Raw genomic sequence first — 19,258 nt, 5'->3', positions numbered from 1 at the left:
GTAAAAATGGCAATCTTACCAAAAGCAATCTACAGATTCTATTCATTGCCCATAAAAATCCCAGCAAAATTCTTTACAGAGTTCAAAAGAACAATATTCAATTTCATATGGAAAAGCAAAAAACTCAGGATAGCCAAAACAATCCTGTACAATAATGGCACTTCTGGATGCTTCACAATTCCTTTACTACAGAGCTGGAGTACTGAAAACAGTCTGGTATTTGCATAAAAACAGACAGGAGGATCAATGAAACTTAATAGAAGACCCAGATATCAGTTCACACACCTGATTTTTGAAGAAGAAGATAAAATATGAAATCAAAAATAGAAAAAATTCAACAAATGATGATGAATAACTGGATATATATGTAAAATAATAAAAATAGATCCTTATCTATCTCCATGAACAAAACTCAAGTCCAAATGGATCAAAGACTTCAACATAAAGTCAACCACACTGAACCTCATAGAAGAGAAAGTGGCTTATACACTTGAATACATTGGCATAGGAAACTACTTCCTAAATCTAACCCAAGTAGCCCAGACACTGAGAGAAACATTTAACAAATGGTACCCTCTGAAACTGAGAATCTTCTCTAATGCAAAGGACATGGTCAACAAGACAAAACAACAGCCTACATAATGGTTAAAGATCTTCACCAACCCCATGTTGAACATAGGTCTGATCTCCAATATACACAAATAATACAAATACTGGTCATCAAAAAACCCCCAAATAATCCAATAAAAATGGAGTAAAGAACTAAACAGAGAACTACAAACAGATGAACCTAAAATGGCTGTGAGGCACTAAAGAAAATCCTCAATATCCTTAATTATCAGAGAAATGCAAATCGTACAACTTTGAGATTCCACCTTACACCTGTAAGAATGTCCAAGAACAAAAACACTGATGGCAACTTATGCTGGAGAGGTTGTGTGGTAAAGGGAATACTCCTCCATTGCTGGTTGGAGTGCAAACTACTACCATCCCTTACATATCAGTGTAGTGTTTTCTCAGAAAATTAGGTAACAACATACATCAAGACCCAACAATACCACCTTTGGGCATATATGCAAAAGATGCTCATTCATATCTCAAGGATATGTGATCAACTTGTGCATAGTGACATTATTTGTCATAGCCAGAACCTGAAAACAACCTAAATTCCTCTTGACTGGAGATTGGATAAGGAAAACGTGGTACATTTACACAATGGAGAGTTATACAGTGGGAAAAATAATGACATCTTGAATTTTTTGGCAAATGGATGGATCTAGCAAACATTGTATTGAGTGAGGTAAACCAGACCCAGAAACACATATATAATATGTACTGATTTGTAAGTGGCTTTTAGACATAAAGCAAAGAAAAAACATCTTACAGTTCACAATCCCTGAAACCTAGATAACAAAGAGGACCTTAAGAGAGACATATATGGATCTAATCTACATGGGAAGTAGGAAAAGGCAAGATCTTCTGAAAATTGAGAGCAGGGTATCATGGGAGATGATAGAGGGACGGGAAAGGAAAGAAGTGGAGCTGAAGAAAATACATAGCTAATTAAAATAATTTTTTAGTAAAGAATTTGTATATGAAAGTGAACATTCAATGTTTTTATTTCTGGATCTGGGTTACATAACTTTTAATGATCATTTTAGGTCCTATCATTTCCTCTGACATGAAAAAAATTTATTTTTCTTTACAGGTGAATAATATTCAAATATATGTATATGTATATATATATGGATAATATGTTTGATGAGCATCTATGCTGTCTCTATATTCTAATATTGGACAAAGTAGCATCAAATATGACTGAGTGAGTATTTCTGTAGTAGATTACAGAGTCATTTGGAAATATTTCAGGATAAGAATAACTGGATCACACAGTAGATATATTTCTAGCTTTAGGAGGAACTTTTATACTGATTTTCATAGTGACTATACCAGCTTTCACTCAATGACAAAGTGTTTTTATTTTCCCTCATTGATGTCAGCATTTGATAACTTTAGCTTATTTTGAGGAGGAAGGTGTTTATTTCAGCATAAAATGTATATTTTGTTGTTGAGGGAAGTCAAGCCTGGATTTAATGCAGGAACCCTGAGACAGTGATTGTTGGAAAAGCCATGGAGGGATGTTATTTATTTTCTTGTTTTCTATGGTTTGTTCAGCCTGCTTTCTTACAGAACCCAGAATCTCCTTTGCCTAATGTCTTTTCCTTTCAACCTAGAGGTTAATAGGTTTCCTCTATTACACTCTCCTGACAGAAGCCGGAAGAAAAACAATGGGGTCAATCCACTATGGACTGAAACCATCAACTCTGAGTTAAACCTTTCTTACAAATTTGGCTATCTAAAGAATTATGTTATAGTGGAATTTGACTATTACAGCCACATTAAAAATTTCCTTCATCATTCTTCCCATTATTTTTCACTATTTTAAGTGTTGTTTCTATAAACGTTCTTGCTCAAATTTGTGCCATTATATTTTTTTTCCTCTCCAGTCTATTTATGAGTGAAGTTTCTAAGTTGTAAAGTAACTACAGCTAATCATCTGAGGAATCACCAGGATGTTGTCTCTATATTTGAAGTCATGTGACAAGCACCAAGTAGACATTGACATGTTCTTAACCTTTCTGGCAGGAGAAGATGAATTCTCAAAGTAAAGTTATTTTTCAGAATTTGAATACTCGAAGTGCAACCAATAGCAATTTGTATTTCTTTTGAGAATTCTCTTTTATTTCCATGCTTAGATTTTTAGTTGAGTTATTTATTTTCTTGGTATTTATTATTGTTTTACAACTTCGAATGTTCTATATACTAACCATGGTCATTTATCTAGCTGGTAAAGATTTTTCAAAGGGTTTCTCATGAATGAGAGATGTGTAGGCAGCACATATATGCACACATGAGTGTATATGCGTGTCTGAACAAGAGACTGAAGATGTGACCATATTCATTTAAAAAAGATCTTTACTCAATCACTTTGCTTCTAATTCTTTGGTTTTTAGCACTCTTATTTTGAAGTACCTTCATCTTTAAGCTTCACAACTTGCTGAAAAATTATTTAAAAAATTAAAATTATATGGACTGAATAGCCACTATTTTTATATTATATACTTTATATTTAGAAAGTAAGTGAAGATATTTTATTGTAGAATTGATGAAAAACTAAAATATGAATGTTACAGAAGATTTTGCAGTCCCCACAGCTTTTTTGAATGCACTCTTGACCTCTTTGTTTCTCAGGCTGTAGACCAGCGGGTTCAGCATGGGGATGACCATAGTGTAGAACACAGATGCCACCTTGTCAGTGCCCATGGTGTGTCTGGAGCTGGGGTGTAAGTACATAAAGATGATTGTCCCATAAAAGATGGAGACAGCAGTGAGGTGGGAAGCACAGGTGGAAAAGGCCTTCTGGCGCCCTTCAGATGATTGTATCCTAAGAATAGTGATGAATATAAACATATAGTAGAACAAGATGACCATAATAGAGAAGAGAACATTGAAACCCACAACAAAGAAAATCACCATCTCACTGACAGAGGTGTCTGAACATGAGAGGACCAGTAGAGGAGGGGCATCACAGAAGAAATGGTCTATGATATTGTTCTTGCAGAAGGAGAGCCTAAAGATGTTCCCAGTGTGGATGGAAGAATTCAGGAAGCCACAGACATAGGAGCTTATGGTCAGAGAAACACATATGTTTGTCGTCATGATGGTGGTGTAATGCAGGGGCTTACACACTGCTGCATAGCAGTCATAAGGCATGGCAGCCAGGAGGAAACTTTCTGTGGTTATAAATCCCACAAAGAAGAAGAACTGGGTGCCACAAGCATTGTGGGATATGATTTTATCTGTTGAAATGAGTCCTGCCATTACCTTGGGAGTGACAGCTGAAGAATAACCGAAGTCCACCAGAGACAGGTGACTGAGGAAAAGGTACATGGGAGTGTGGAGGCGTGAGTCCAGCAGAATCAGCCCTGTCATTCCCACGTTCCCAAGCACAGTGCTGAGATAGATGAGAAGGAAGACAATGAAGAGAGGGATCTGGAGCTCTGGGTCATCTGTTAAGCCTGCAAGAATGAACTCAGTCACCTCTGTACTGTTCTCCATTGGGGATTAGATGGCTTCCTTGCAGCAAAGAGAAAGGAGATCAGGATGAGAGATGGGGGCAGACTGATGATCCTCTCTGCTTGTCTTCTTCATGCCATCTCTCACTGTGCAGATGTTCTTTCTGCATTCTGACCTAAGCAAGACATGACAGTAACATTCAAGTTTCAATTAAATGGAGTAAATTAAATAAGTGACATAAGATTCCACCGTATTCCAAGAGATATATCTGAGTCTAGTCATTCCATGGTGTTTGAATTGAATACAGGGGAGAGGGTGTCTTCATATAAGAACATCACATTAATTGCTATCTGGTAATATTCAAGTCTGTATTTGAACTCTCATAAAGTAGAATAAATTAGTTTTATCTCTGAAGTAGAATCATTTTTGGTGCTAAATCGTGGCAGTATAACACAATACCATGGATTGTGTTGCTTTTATTCATTTTCTAAATATTTGTTATGTTTTGTTCAGTTTTCATCTGTGTTCTGGTGTGTCTAATCAAAATGTTTGCTATGAAATTATAGGCTAATGTTGTTCACTATAGAGAGATTCTAAACACCACAATCTTATTTTTCAGTATTGTGCATGCTGGGGAGCAGTGGTTTGTCATGATGCCCCACTTCCTGTTTTATACACAGCTTCAGGTCTAATGTTCATCTTGCAGGGAAGGTGTTGTCTCTTGTAAGTCTCTTTCATAGGGAAGCTAACTCCAGCCACACGAGTCTTCTCTCACTGCATATACACCTTCCAATTATTCTGCTTTAGAATATCATCTACATGGAGGTTAGATTTTATCTTAGGAACTTTGGTAACATATAAGCATTTATATCAGAAATCTTTTCAGAAATATTGTAAAATGTTATTTTACTCTAATTTAATTTTTGTCTGTTATTTAAAAAGGATATTTTATATAATGATGATATTTAAGGGAATGAATTTAATGTTAATTGGTCTCATCATAGAACATGATACAAAGGATGTTCCATTTAACACCTACAGAAAGCAGTAAATTATATTCTAAGAATTTTGGAATATATACAATAAAAGTTTCTTTTTCACAATATAAACATTTTACTTTCACATCTGGATGTCCTTGATTCCTGGCCTGGTTTGGTCTCCAGGTCAGAAATAACAGGATGAAAAAGACAGCTTTGCTTTATATAATGTCCATGAATTTGTTCTGTGGTTGTGTGGCTTAGCCACAATTTTTATCAACATTTTATTGAATAAAATTATAATCCAAATTTGAATTACATAAGCTTTGTACACTGAGATATAGTCAAGGATCTTGGTATATCTTGATTTCAGAATGGTCAATATTCAACTTGGAGCTTCCATATGAAGTAAAACCAAAAGTCTCATGAAAAATATCATTAAGATTCTTGCTATACTCCTTTCTCCTTCTATCCTTTCCATATCCCTTTCTCGTTTTTTATGCAACTCTTATCTCTTTGTATGTGGATATCCATTACAGTTGAGCAAAGTACAAGAATCCTTTTATGTTTTAGTCATCATGATTATAAACTTACATATCTATATCTTAGTGGACTCATAAAATGTGGATAATATATGCATCCAACAAATGACTTTATTTTTTAAGATTTAAAGAATAGGAGAAGCTTTCTGCTGTATGATTATCTTTCTGTTCTCAGAATATAAGATACCATTGGTAATATAGAGAACAAAATAAAGAAAAGTATAATATTTGCTGGTAAGAGGTGGAGTTGGAAGCAATTATCCCAAGTGAGATAACCTAGACCTAGAAAGATAAATAGCGTATTTTCTGTCACATTATAAGCTATTTTTGAATGTTTAGAAATGTAAATTTTTAAAAACCTATTTTCAGTCATGTTATGAATTTTATAAAAACTTTAGTCAGATTTACATCATGCCTGCTATGGAACATCAAGAATGTTTACAAATAAAGGTTGAATTTGTTTTTTCTTGTAAACATCGTTTACTGAAATATTTCAGAATTTTGAGTAGGTGCTGGAGCATTAATTTGGAGGTTAAGAGCACTACCTGATCATGTAAAGAATGTAGGTTCTGTTCCTAGCACTCACATAATGGCTCACAATGACACATAACTGCAGTAGTTAGGTGTTTTATAGAAATATTCATTTTATTTAACACATTTTATTTTATTATTTATTTTTTCTTTTTTCGAGACAGGGTTTCTCTGTGGTTTTGGAGCCTGTCCTGGAACTAGCACTTGTAGACCAGACTGGTCTCGAACTCACAGAGATCCACCTGCCTCTACCTCTCAAGTGCTGGGATTAAAGGCATGCGCCACCACCGCCCGGCCTTAACACATTTTATTATGTCTTCTGTTAGCAATAGCATCTATTTGAACACTAATTGAATGCTATATAAAGAGAGTCTGATATAAAATAAAATGATTCAAATATATGTACGTCATGGAAATACAACTCAGAGCAAATGACCCTTTCTTCTGTGTCTCATTTGTATAAAATCAGCTCGATCTTCAAACATTTAGAATGTCCTGCTGTGTAATCTTTGGGTATCTATTTAAAAAGTCAAAGCAAATTAGCCATATAAAGTACCAGGTGCTGTCCATATTCTCATTCTCTTAATAAATACAGTGTCTGTCTTAGGGACAAGATTGTTGCTGATTTCCTCATCCCCAGGAGCACACAAGACACATTTCCTGCTGTTGAAAGTTTTGTGACTGAAGTAAGCATTGAGGCAAATAGATATTGAGCTTTATTCTTATTTTCTATTTCTCAGGAAGACCACAGCTACTTATGGTTTTCACAACTGTGAAACAGTGATTTAGCATTGCTCAGTCCACTCAATGGTTAAAAACCCTTGTCTCTAATATCAGGAAAGTCTCTATGATAGAAATAGAGCATTAATTTACATCTTTTCATAGTCTTATTTTATAATTTTGCAACTATTTCTGAGTATTTTATTGCTTGTTATTAAGTATGATATTTTCTCATTTATTGATATTGATACTTCTTATCAATATCAAATATTACTATGATTTCTTGATTATAAGAACATTTTACAATGATACCTCAATTTGATCCTTTCATCATCTCTGGGATTAGTTAAGATAACACATATTATCAACTTCCCTAAAAAAGCCAATATTATAGTATTTCAAATACCTATTTCAAAATTAATCACGTTCATTTTTAGTGAAGCATGGACCTGTACCCTATTAACTGCCTTATATCTTATTATAAATATATAATATATTATATATGTGTAATTTCATAAATTTAAAGAGCACTTAAATATATATATATATATATATATATATAATCTCTGTATTTGGGCATACAGCCTTTGAATATCTCTGATACAAAATATAGGAATATACAAAACATTGAAGTCTAAGCTCTCAGTGACCCAAAGTAAAGATGACTGAACTCACAGGTCATAATCTCCAGGTTGCTTCTGTCCTTAAGTTCTTGAAGATTGTGGGTGTGACTCAGAGTCTTGCCTTCTTTCCTGACCAGCATTGCATGTAAATCTACCACTTTCATACATAATTAAGGCTCAATTAATAATTCTGTCCGTGAAAGTAAGAAAATGTCTTTCTTTGAAGAGTCTTACATAGTACTTGGTGTTGGAATCCTCAAATGCAATATCTACTCCTGGGTGTTCTGGTTTTCCTTCTTAGATAAATTATCTCATCTCTTTATTTTGCATAATATATCCATACATAAGAAGGAGTAATAGACAGGTAACCCTAAGGACATCTGCCCTGAAGGATGCCCGAGTGTAACAAAAGAGTAATCTTCATCATTCTCGTACTTTGTAACATGTGATTACTATTTTATCCCAATAAATTAATACAATTGTTATTTTTCTCAAGTGAACATGCTCTTGATAACATTCTACTTAGAGAAAAATTAATTGTTAGTTTTAGACTACTATTAATAGTCAGTTCAATAATAGATATTAAAAAGGCCCTTGTTTTGGGTTGCTCCCTTTAGTGATAGGCCAATGGAGACTTCAAATGTTAAAATATGATAACCAGAAGAGACTGCTATAGTCATGCAGCTCTATTGGGAAAAATATCCCAAGAGGTTACAACAAGCCTTATAACACACAACTGGGGAGTAAGTGATTAAAGATTCTATGTGAATTCATCTATGCTTATCAATGAAGATAATGGAATTATTTTTAGCAACTTTTATAATAATTATTTTGGTAATAAAGAACTATAGGATTTCAATTTGATGTTCAGGTTAAGGAAAGAAATTTATATTTTTGTGCCTACAGTATATTTATGCTTCCCTTATTTGATTTTTGAAATGAAATGTTGATGTGCTCAATTGTTTTGACCCCTGATGAGTTTGAACTACAGAACTGAGGCTTGCTAAGAAGTCCATCTAGAATAAGAAATGTTCTTTGCATCTGTGATGCCTAAATGCAGTGGTTATAATAAGTACAAAACAAATAACAAAAGAAGTGCATAATTGTGTGTATAGACGCATACACATCATGCTGAATAAGAAAAGAAATAGTAGATAGAAAACTGAGAGTATCTTGTCAGATTACTTTATGAGGAAATTGAACATTTCATTATGTTCCAAACCTAATACAGGCCCATCATAAGTATGTTGTATCAAATGAAAGGAAGATTACATCTCAAAAGTCCAGAGTTTCAAAAGAAATTCAAGCTCTTTATCAAACCATGTATTGACAGTATTAACAAATGTTCATTGGTAGTATTTTACATTTTGGTATCCTCCTCCTATCCACAAACAACTATGAATTTTGTTCGGTTGTGATTTTTTTTATAAGTAATCTCTGTCTGTTGCAAAAAGAAGTTCTTTTGGTGAGGGGTGAAGACTATACTTGCCTGTTGGTATAGGATACATGTTCAAATGGTTGTTAGGAATCATGATCACTTGTCAAATATATATAATTTTATTACTGCTTTTTTTCCAATACAAGCATGGTTTCCATCTTGTTAATTAGGTCTTTATTTATTTATTTATTTATTTATTTTTTTTATTCTTTTTTAATTAAAATTTCCACCTGCTCCCCGTTTCCCATTTCCCTCCCCTCCTCCCAAATATTGCCCTCTCCCTCCACTCCCCTCCCCCTATACCCACTCCTCTTCTCCCCCCACACCATTCCCCCTCCCTCTCGATACTGAGGAGCAGTCCAAATTCTCTGCCCTGCGGGAAGACGAAGGTCTTCTATCTACGTCCAGGAAGGTGAGCGTCTAATCAGGCTCAGCTCCCACAAAGCCGGTTCATGTATTAGGATCAAAACCTAGTGCCATTGTCCTTGGCTTCTCATCTGCCTTCATTGTCCGCCATGCTCAGAGAGTCCAGAATCAACCCATGCTTATTCAGTCCCAGACCAGCTGGCCTTGGTGGGCTCCCAATAAATCAGTTCCACTGTCACAGTGGGTGGGTGCATCCCTCGTGGTCCTGATTTCCTTGCTCATGTTCTCCCTCCTTCTGCTCCTCATTTGGACCTTAAGAGCTCAGACCGTTGCTCCAAATTGAGACTCTGTCTCTACCTCGATCCATCGCCAGATGAAGGTTCTAAGGTGATATGCAAGATATTCATCAGTATAGGATAGGGTCATTTCAGGTTCCCTCTCCTTAGTTGCCCAAGGTACCAGCTGGGGACATATTCCTGGACACCTGCGAGCCACTCAAGAGTCAAGTCTCTTGCCAACCCTAAGATGGCTCCCTTAGATAGGATATATACTTCGCTGATCCCGTATCCTCCCTTCCTATATCCCAACCATCCCAATCCCCCGAGCTCCTCCCATCCTCCCCTTCTCATGTTTCTCATCCCATTTCCCCTTTGCCCCATGCCACCTCACCCGCAAGTTCCCAGTTTTTGCCCTGCAATCTTGTCTACTTCCCCTCTCCATGCGGATGACTATATGATTTTCTTTGGGTTCACTTTCTTATTTAACTTCTCTAGGATCACAAATTATATGTTTAATGTCTTTTATTTATGACTAGAAACCGATTATGAGTGAGTACATCCCATGTTTCTCTTTTTGGGTCTGGGATACCTCACTCAGGATAGTGTTTTCTATTTCCATCCATTTGCACGCAAAATTCGAGAAGTCATTGTTTTTTACTGCTGAGTAGTACTCTAATATGTATATATTCCACACTTTCTTCATCCATTCCTCCATTGAAGGGCATCTAGGTTGTTTCCAGGTTTTGGCTATTACAAACAATGCTGCTATGAACATAGTTGAACAGATACTTTTGTCATTTGATGGGGTATCTCTTGGGTATATTCCCAATAGTGGTATTACTGGATCTTGGGGTAGGTTGATCCCAAATTTCCTGAGAAATCGCCACACTGATTTCCAAAGTGGTTGCACAAGTTTGCATTCCCACCAGCAATGAATGTGTAATCTTGATTAGAGCATAAATTAGTTATCAGTTGGAAAATGAATGCTCTGCATGTATGTACATGATTAGCTACAACCTTTGCAGGGCTGTGCATGAGTCTTGGACCTCTGAGGGAATATAGCAGAGCCAGAGAACTTCTTGGAACTGGGCCCAAGACAGGGACCTTTGTGGGAACAGGCACAGAACAGGCATATCTACAGAAACATGTCTGAACCAGTAACCTAAGCCAGAACAGGCCCAAGTCAGGAAACTCCACAGGAGTAGAGTGAATCCTAGGAATGCCAAGTGACCTCCAGGAATACAGAAAGACTAACAGGGTGACTGGAACCGTGGCTCTGACTGCACAACAAGGATAAACTATCTAAGCCTTGGATCCACTGGCACCTGGAAAATTGATCACCAGAGTCACAGTCAGCCCCAACTACACCAATCAGAGGAAAAGATGGTAGACAAAGTAAGAACACAGGCACCACAAAGAGCAACACGATACCAGTAATAACTAGTTGCCCTACAACAGAAAGATGTGAACAACCAATTATACATGAAGCAGAAGAAACTGACTTAAAAAAACATTAGGAGAATGTTGAGTCCCTTAAAGAGGAAATTAAAAATTAGCTCAAAGAACTGGAGGAAAACAAAAAAATTGGAAGATATCAACAATCCCTTAAATAAAACCAAGAAAAAGCAAACAAACAGATGAAAAAACCTGCTCAAGACTTGAAAACTGAAATAGAGACAATAAAGAAAACACAAGCTAAGAGAATTATAGAAACAGAAATAATGAGAATACAATAAGCAACCACAAATGAAAGCATAAACAGCAGGATAAAAGATATGGAAGAGAGAATCTCAAGCGTTGAAGATACAATAGAGGAAATAGACTCATAAGTCAAAGAAAGCATTAAATTTAACAAAAGCTTAACCCAAAATATCCAGGAAATATGGGGCACCACGAAAAGGCCAAATCTAAGAATAATAGGTATACAAGAAGGAGAAGTTCAACTCAAAAGCACAGAAAATATATTTAACAAATCATAGAAGAAAACGTCCCAAAAGCTATGCCTATGAAGATACAAAAAGCTTACAGAACACCAAATAGATTGGATCAAAAAGAAAAAAAAAACCTGTCCCCTTGCCACATAATAATCAAAAGAATAAAATACAGAGTAAAGAAAGACTTTTTTTTTTTTTGATTTTCGAGACAAGGTTTCTCTGTAGCTTTTGGTTCCTGTCCTGGAACTAGCTCTTCTAGACCAGGCTGGCCTCGAACTCACAGTGATCCGCCTGCCTCTGCCTCCCGAGTGCTGGGATTACAGGCGTGTGCCACCACCGCCCGGTGGCAAGAAAGACTATTAAGAGCTGTGATGAAAAAGGCCAAGTAACTTATAAAGGTAGACCTATCAGAATTACACCTGACTTCTCACTGGAGACAATGAAAGCCAAAAGGTCATGGTTAAGTGTTATGTAGACATTAAGAGACCATGGATGCCAGCCTAGGCTACTATACCCAGCAAAACTTTCAATCACCATAGAAGGACAAAACATGATATTCCATGACAACACCAGATTTAACCAATACCTTGCAACAAACCCAGTCCTACACAAAATACTAGAAGGAAAACTCCAACCCAAGGAGTTTAGTTGTATACACCAGCTAAAACACAGACATAACAGGAAATACCAAAAAAGGGAACAATGCACAAATTAACATCACCAACCAGAGAACTAAATTAACTGGAGATAGCAATCACTGGTCACTAATATCCTTTAGTGTAAATGGTCTCAACTCATTTATAAAAAGGCACAGGCTGACAGACTGGATACAAGAACAGAATCCATCCTTTGCATACAAGAAACACATTTCAACCTTAAAGGCAAACATTGTCTTAGAGTAAAGGGTTGAGAAAAATATACCCTTCAAATGGACCTAAGAAACAAGTAGGTGTAGCTATCCTAATATCTAACAAAATAGACTTCAGGTTAAAATCAATCAAAAGAGACAAAAAAGGTCATTTCATATTAGTCACAGGAAAAATTCATCAAGAAGAAATCTCAATACTGAACATCTATGTCCCAAATACAAGGGCATCCTCATATGTAAAAGAAACACTTCTAAAGCTTAAATCATACCTTAAACCTGACACACTAAGAGTGGGAGACTTCAACAATCCCCTTTCACCACTGCACAGTTCAGCCAGACAGAAAATTAACAGAGAAATAAGAGAACTACCAGATGTTATAAGTCAAATGGACTCAACAGATATCTATAGAATATTATACTCAAACAGAAAAAAGTACACCTTCTTCTCAGCACCTCATGGAACCTTCTCAAAAATTAACCACATACTCGGTAACAAACAAACCTCAACAAATACTAAAAAATTGGAATAACCCAATGTACCTTATCAGATCACCATGCTATAAAACTAAAAGTCAACAGCAATACTAATTCCAGAAAAGCTACAAACACATGAAGATTATACAATGCTCACCTGAATCGTCAATGGGTCAAGGAAGAAATAAAGGGAGAAATTATAGACTTTCAAAAAATTCAATGAAAGTAACCACACAACATACCCAAATGTATGGGACACAACGAAAGCAGTATTAAGTGGAAAGTTTAAAGCACCTAATGCCTATATAAAGAAGCTGGAAAAATTCTGCACTAGTGAATTAAGAGAACATTTGAAAACTATAGAAAAAAAGAATTAAACTCACCAAAGAACACGAGATGGTAGGAAATAATCAAATTGAGAACTGAAATCAACATAATAGAAACAAAGAAAACAATAAAAAGAATCAGTGAGATAAAGAGTTGGTTCTTAGAGAAAATCAACAAAATAGACAAACCTTTATCTGAGATAACCAAAAGGAAGAGAGAGAATATCCAAATTAATAAAATCAAAAATGAAAAGGGGGACAACAACAGACATGGAAGAAATACAGAGAATCATTAGGTCATATTTTGAAAACCTGTATTCCACAAAATTGGAATTGGAAAACATAAAGGAAATGAACAAATTTCTGGATAAATATCACTTACCAAAATTAAATCAGACCAGATAAGCAAATTAAACAGACCTATAACTGCTGAAGAAATAGAAACAGTCATCAACCAAAAAAAAAAAAAAAAGCCCAGGACCTGTTGACTGAGGTTTTCTGTCCTGCCCTGTTCTGCGCAATTATTAAGTCCCAAAGAAATCACACAGAGGTCTACATTAGTTATAAACTGATTGGCCCCTTAGCTCCGAATTCTTATTAGCTCTTATAACTTATATTAGCCCATTATTCTTGTCTATGCTAGCCATGTTGCTTGGTACCTTATTCAGCAAAGCAGTGACATCTTGCTTCTTCTGTGGCCAAATCTGTAGCCACAGAAGGAACTTCCTTCTTCTCAGAATTCTTCTGTTCTCATTGACCTGCTCCTCCTTTCTGTCTGGTAGTCCCACCTATACTTTCTGCCTGGCTACTGGCCAACCAGCATTTATTTAAAATATAATTGACAGAATACAGACCATTGCTCAACACCAAGGACTAGATAGTTTCAGGTCAGAATTCTACAAGACTTTCAAAGAAAAACCAATACCAATACTCCTCAAATTATTCCACACAATAGAAATAGAAGGAACATTGCCAAACTCTTTTTATGAGGCTACAATTACCCTGATACCCAAACCACCAAAAGACATTACTAAGAAAGACCAAACTCACTCATTAACATTGATACAAAAACACTAAATAAAATAATGGCAAATTGAATCCAAGAACACATCAGACCCATCATCCAACATAATCCACCACATAAACAAAGTGAAAAATAAAAACCACATCATCATCATCTCATTACATGTCGAAAAAGCTTTTGACAAAATACAACATCCCTTCATGATAAAAGTATTGGAGAGAGCAGGGATACAAGGAACACACCTAAACATAATTAAGGCAATATACAGCAAGCCAACCACCAACATCAAACTAAATGGAGAGAAACTTCCAGCGATTCCATTGAAATCAGGAACAAAACAAGGTTGTCTACTCTGTTCATATATGTTCAATATCGTTCTTGAGGTCCTAGCTAGAGCAATAACACACCAAAAGGATATCAAGGGGATAGAAATTGGAAAAGAAGTGAAACTCTCACTATTTGCTGATGATATGATAGTTTACACAAGCTATCCCAAAAAATTCTACCAAGGAACTTCTACAACTCATAAACACTTTCAGAAAAAAAAAATAAACACTTTCAGTAATGTAGCAGGTACAAGATTAACTCAAAACAAACAAAGAAACAAACAAACAAACCTAGTAGCCCTACTTAACACCGATAAAAGGACTGGGAAAGAAATCAGAGAAACCACCCTTCACAATAGCCACAAACAGCATAAAATACCTCAGAGTAACTCTAACCAGACCGGTAGAAGACTTAATTGAAAGAACTTTAAATCTCTAAGAAATAAATTGAAGAAGACACCAGAAAGTGGAAAGAACTCCCATGTATTTGGTAGGCAGAATTAACCTAGTAAAAATGGCAATATTTCTAAAAGCAATCTAGAGATTCAATGCAATGACCATCAAAATCCCGGAAAAATTCTTCACAGACCTCGAAAGAATGGTACTCAACTTAATATGGAAAAGCCAAAAACCCAGGATAGCCAAGACAATCCTGTACAATAAAAGAACTTCTGGAGGCATCACAATCCCTGACTTCAATCTCTACTAAAGAGCTACAGAACAGAAACAGTCTAGTATTGGCATAAAAACAGACAGGCAGACCAAATGGCACTGAATAGAAGACCCAGATATTAATCAACACTCCTTCGAACACCTGGGTTTTGACAAAAAAGCAAAAAATATCAAATGGAAAAACAAAAGCATATTCAACAAATTATGATGCATAACTGGATATCAACATGTAGAAGAATGAAAATAGACCCATATCTATCACCATTCACAAAACTAAAGTACAAATGATTCAAAGACCTCAACATAAAGCCAGCCACACTGAACCTTACAGAAGAAAAAGTGGAAAGTACACTTAATTCATTGGCACAGGATACCACTTCCTCAATATAACCCCAGCAACACTGCCACTGAGAGAAACAATTAATAAATGGGACCTCCTGAAACTGAAAAGCTTCTGTAAAGCATCAGTCAACAAGACAAAAACGATAGCCTATAGAATGAGAAAAGATCTTCACTAACTGCACATCAGACAGAGGTCTGATTTCCAAATATACAAAGAACTCAAGAAATTGGTCATCGAAAGAACAAATAATCCAATAAAAAAATGAGTACAGACTTAAATAGAGAACTTTCAACAAAGGAATCTAAAATGGCTGAAAGACACTTAAGAAAATATTCAACATCCTTAGTCATCAGAAAAATACAAATCAAAACAACTCTGAGATTCCATCTTACACCTGTAAGAATAGCCAAGATCAAAAACACTGATGACAACTTATGCAGGAGAGGTTGTGGGGGAAAAGGAACACTTCTGCACTGCTGGTGGGAATGCAAGCTGGTACAGCCACTTTGGATGTCAGTGGTTGATTTCTCAGAAAATTAAGAAACAACTTTCCTCAGGACCTAACAATATCTCATTTGGGTATATATCCAAAGGATGCTCTATTGTGCCACAAGGACATTTGTTCAACTATGTTCATAGCAGCATTGTTTGTCATAGCCAGAACCTGGAAACAACCGAATTGCCCCTCAGTCGAAGAATGGATAAAATAATATGGTACATTTACAGAATGTAGTACTACACAGCAGAAAATATAATGACGTCTTGAAATTTGTAGACAAATGGATGGAGCTAAAAAACCATTATTTTGTGTGAGGTAATCCAGACACAGAAAGACAATCACTCATAGGTGGTTTTTAAACATAAAGCAAAGAAAACCAGCCTACAAACCACAAACCCAGAGAATTTAGACAACAATAAGGAGACTAAGAGAGACTTACATAGATCTAATCTGTATGGAAAGTAGAAAAAGACAAGATCTTCTGAGTAAATTGGGAGTATGGGGACCTTGGGGGAGGGTTGAAGTGGGGTGGGGAGAGGCAGGCAAGGGAGCAGAGAAAAATGTAGAGCTCAATAAAATCACTAAAAAAAGAAGTATAAAAAAATAAAATGCCCCAAACAAAACAAACAAAACAAAGATGTATCTCTGTAGTAGCTTACAGAGTCCTTTGGGAATATGTCAGGACAAGTATAACTGGAGCACACCGTAGATCTATTTCTAGCTCTGGGAGGAACTTTTATACTGATGTTCATAGTGACTATACCAGTTTTTAACTTAAACAGTGAAAAAGTGTTTTCCTTTTCCCTCATTGATGTCAGCATTTTTTTTTATCTTCTGCTTATTTTGAATAAGAAGGTATTTATTCCAGCTTAAAAGACATATTTTATTGTTGAAGGAAGTCAAGTTTAAAATTAAATACAGGAACCCTGAGGTAATGACTGTTGGAAAAGCCATGGAGGGATGCTATTTATTTTCTTGTTTTCCATGGTTTGTTCAGCCTGCTTTCTTTTAGAACCCAGGGTCTCCTTTTCCTACTGACTTTTCCTTTCAACCTAGAGGTTAATAGGTTTCCTCTATTACACTCTCCTGCCACAAGCCGGAAGAACAACAATGGGGTCAGTCCACTATGGACTGAAACCATCAACTCTCTGAGCTAAACCTTTCTTCTTATAAGTTTGACTATCTAGAGAATTATGTTACAGTGGAATATGACTAATACAGACACATTAAAAAATCACTTCATCAGTTCTTCCCATTATATTTCACTACTTTAAATAATGCTTCTATAAACATTCTTGCTCAAAATTGTGCCATTACATGGGTTTGTTTCTCTCCAGTCTTTCTATGAGTTATATGGCAATTATAGCCTATTATCTGAGGAATCACTAAGATCTTGTCTCTATATTTGAACTTATGTAAAAGCACAGAATAGACAGTGCCATGTTCTTAACTTTTCCTGCAGGAGTAAGATGAATTCTCAAGGTGGTGTTAATGTTTCAGAATTTGAACACTTGAAGAACAACCAATAGCAATTTATATGTCTTTTGAGAATTCTCTGTTTATTTCCATCCCAGATATTTAGTGGAGTTATTTACTTTCTTGGTGTTCATTATTGTTTTAGAACTTTGTATGTTCTATATACTAACCATGGTTGTTTATAGCTGGTAAAGATTTTTCCCAGGAGTTTCTCATGGAGCAGAGATGTGTATGCAGTTCATATATGCACACATGAGTGTTTATGCATTTCTGAGCATGAGATTGTGGATATGACCATATTAATTTAAAACAGATCTTTACTAATTCTACGCTGCTTCTAATCTTTTGGTTTTAGCACTCTTATTTTGAGGTATTTTCTTTTTTATGCTTGACAACTAGCTGAAAAATTATTTAAGTAATTGGAACTATATGGACTGGATAGCCAATATTTTCTTTATATTTAGAAAGTAAGTGAAGATGTTTTATTGTAGAATAAATGTGAAACTAAAATATGAATGTTACAGAAGATTTTGCAATTGCACAGCTTTTCTGAATGCACTCTTGACGTCTTTGTTCCTCAGGCTGTAGACCAGAGGATTCAGCATGGGGATGACCATGGTATAGAACACCGATGCCACCTTGTCAGTGCCCATGGTGTGACTGGAGCTGGGCTGTAAGTACATGAATATGCCTGACCCATAAAAGATAGAGACTGCAGTGAGGTGGGAAGCACAGGTGGAAAAGGCCTTCTGACGCCCTTCAGATGATCGCATCTTCAGAATAGTGATGAATATAAACAGATAGGAGATCAAGATAACTACAATGGAGAAGATATCATTGAAACCCACCACGAACAGAATCACCATCTCACTGACAGAAGTGTCTGAACAAGAGAGGGACAGTAGAGGAGGGGCATCACAGAAGAAATGGTCTATGATATTGTTCTTGCAAAAGGAGAGCCTAAAGATGTTCCCAGTGTGGATGGAAGAATTCAGGAAGCCACAGACATAGGAGCTTACGGTCAGAGAAACACATATGTTTGTCGTCATGATGGTGGTGTAATGCAGGGGCTTACACACTGCTGCATAGCGGTCATAAGCCATGGCAGCCAGGAGGAAACTTTCTGTGGTAATAAATCCCACAAAGAAGAAGAATTGGGTGCCACAAGAATTGTGGGATATGATTTTATCTGTTGAAATGAGTCCTGCCATTACCTTGGGAGTGATAGCTGAAGAATAACCAAAGTCCACCAGAGACAGGTGACTGAGGAAAAGGTACATGGGAGTGTGGAGGCGTGAGTCCAGCAGAATCAGCCCTGTCATTCCCACGTTCCCAAGCACAGTGCAGAGATAGATGAGAAGGAAGACAATGAAGAGAGGGATCTGGAGCTCTGGGTCATCTGTTAAGCCTGCAAGAATGAACTCAGTCACCTCTGTACTGTTCTCCATTGGGGATTAGATGGCTTCCTTGCAGCAAAGAGAAAGGAGATCAGGATGAGAGATGGGGGGAGACTGATGATCCTCTCTGCTTGTCTTCTTCATGCCATCTCTCACTGTGCAGATGTTCTTTCTGCATTCTGACCTAAGCAAGACATGACAGTAACATTCAAGTTTCAATTAAATGGAGTAAATTAAATAAGTGACATAATATCCCATTGTATTCCAAGGGATGTATCTGAATCTAGTCATTCCATGGTGTTTGAATTGAATACAGGCGAAAGGGTGGTCTTTATATAAGAACATCACTTTAATTGCTATCTGGAAA

The 19,258-nt window shown here is 36.2% G+C and overlaps 2 protein-coding genes across 2 annotated transcripts; both read right to left on the bottom strand.

Annotated features, from left to right (window-relative positions):
• Nucleotides 1-3,174: 3,174 nt before the first annotated feature.
• Nucleotides 3,175-4,119, bottom strand: LOC130879678 (olfactory receptor 5B12-like). The gene has a single exon (XM_057778425.1). The coding sequence runs from the start codon at nucleotides 4,117-4,119 to the stop codon at nucleotides 3,175-3,177; it is 945 nt and encodes a 314-aa protein (XP_057634408.1).
• A 13,893-nt stretch (nucleotides 4,120-18,012) lies between these two features.
• On the bottom strand, nucleotides 18,013-18,942 carry LOC130879647 (olfactory receptor 5B12-like). Its single transcript, XM_057778374.1, has one exon. The coding sequence runs from the start codon at nucleotides 18,940-18,942 to the stop codon at nucleotides 18,013-18,015; it is 930 nt and encodes a 309-aa protein (XP_057634357.1).
• Nucleotides 18,943-19,258: the final 316 nt, after the last annotated feature.

This window comes from Chionomys nivalis, chromosome 8 (genome assembly GCF_950005125.1).
Source record: "Chionomys nivalis chromosome 8, mChiNiv1.1, whole genome shotgun sequence".
Classification (NCBI taxonomy): Eukaryota; Metazoa; Chordata; class Mammalia; order Rodentia; family Cricetidae; genus Chionomys; species Chionomys nivalis.
The sequence above is the reverse complement of the archived record's forward strand: the minus strand, read 5'-3'. Positions and strand labels throughout refer to the sequence as shown.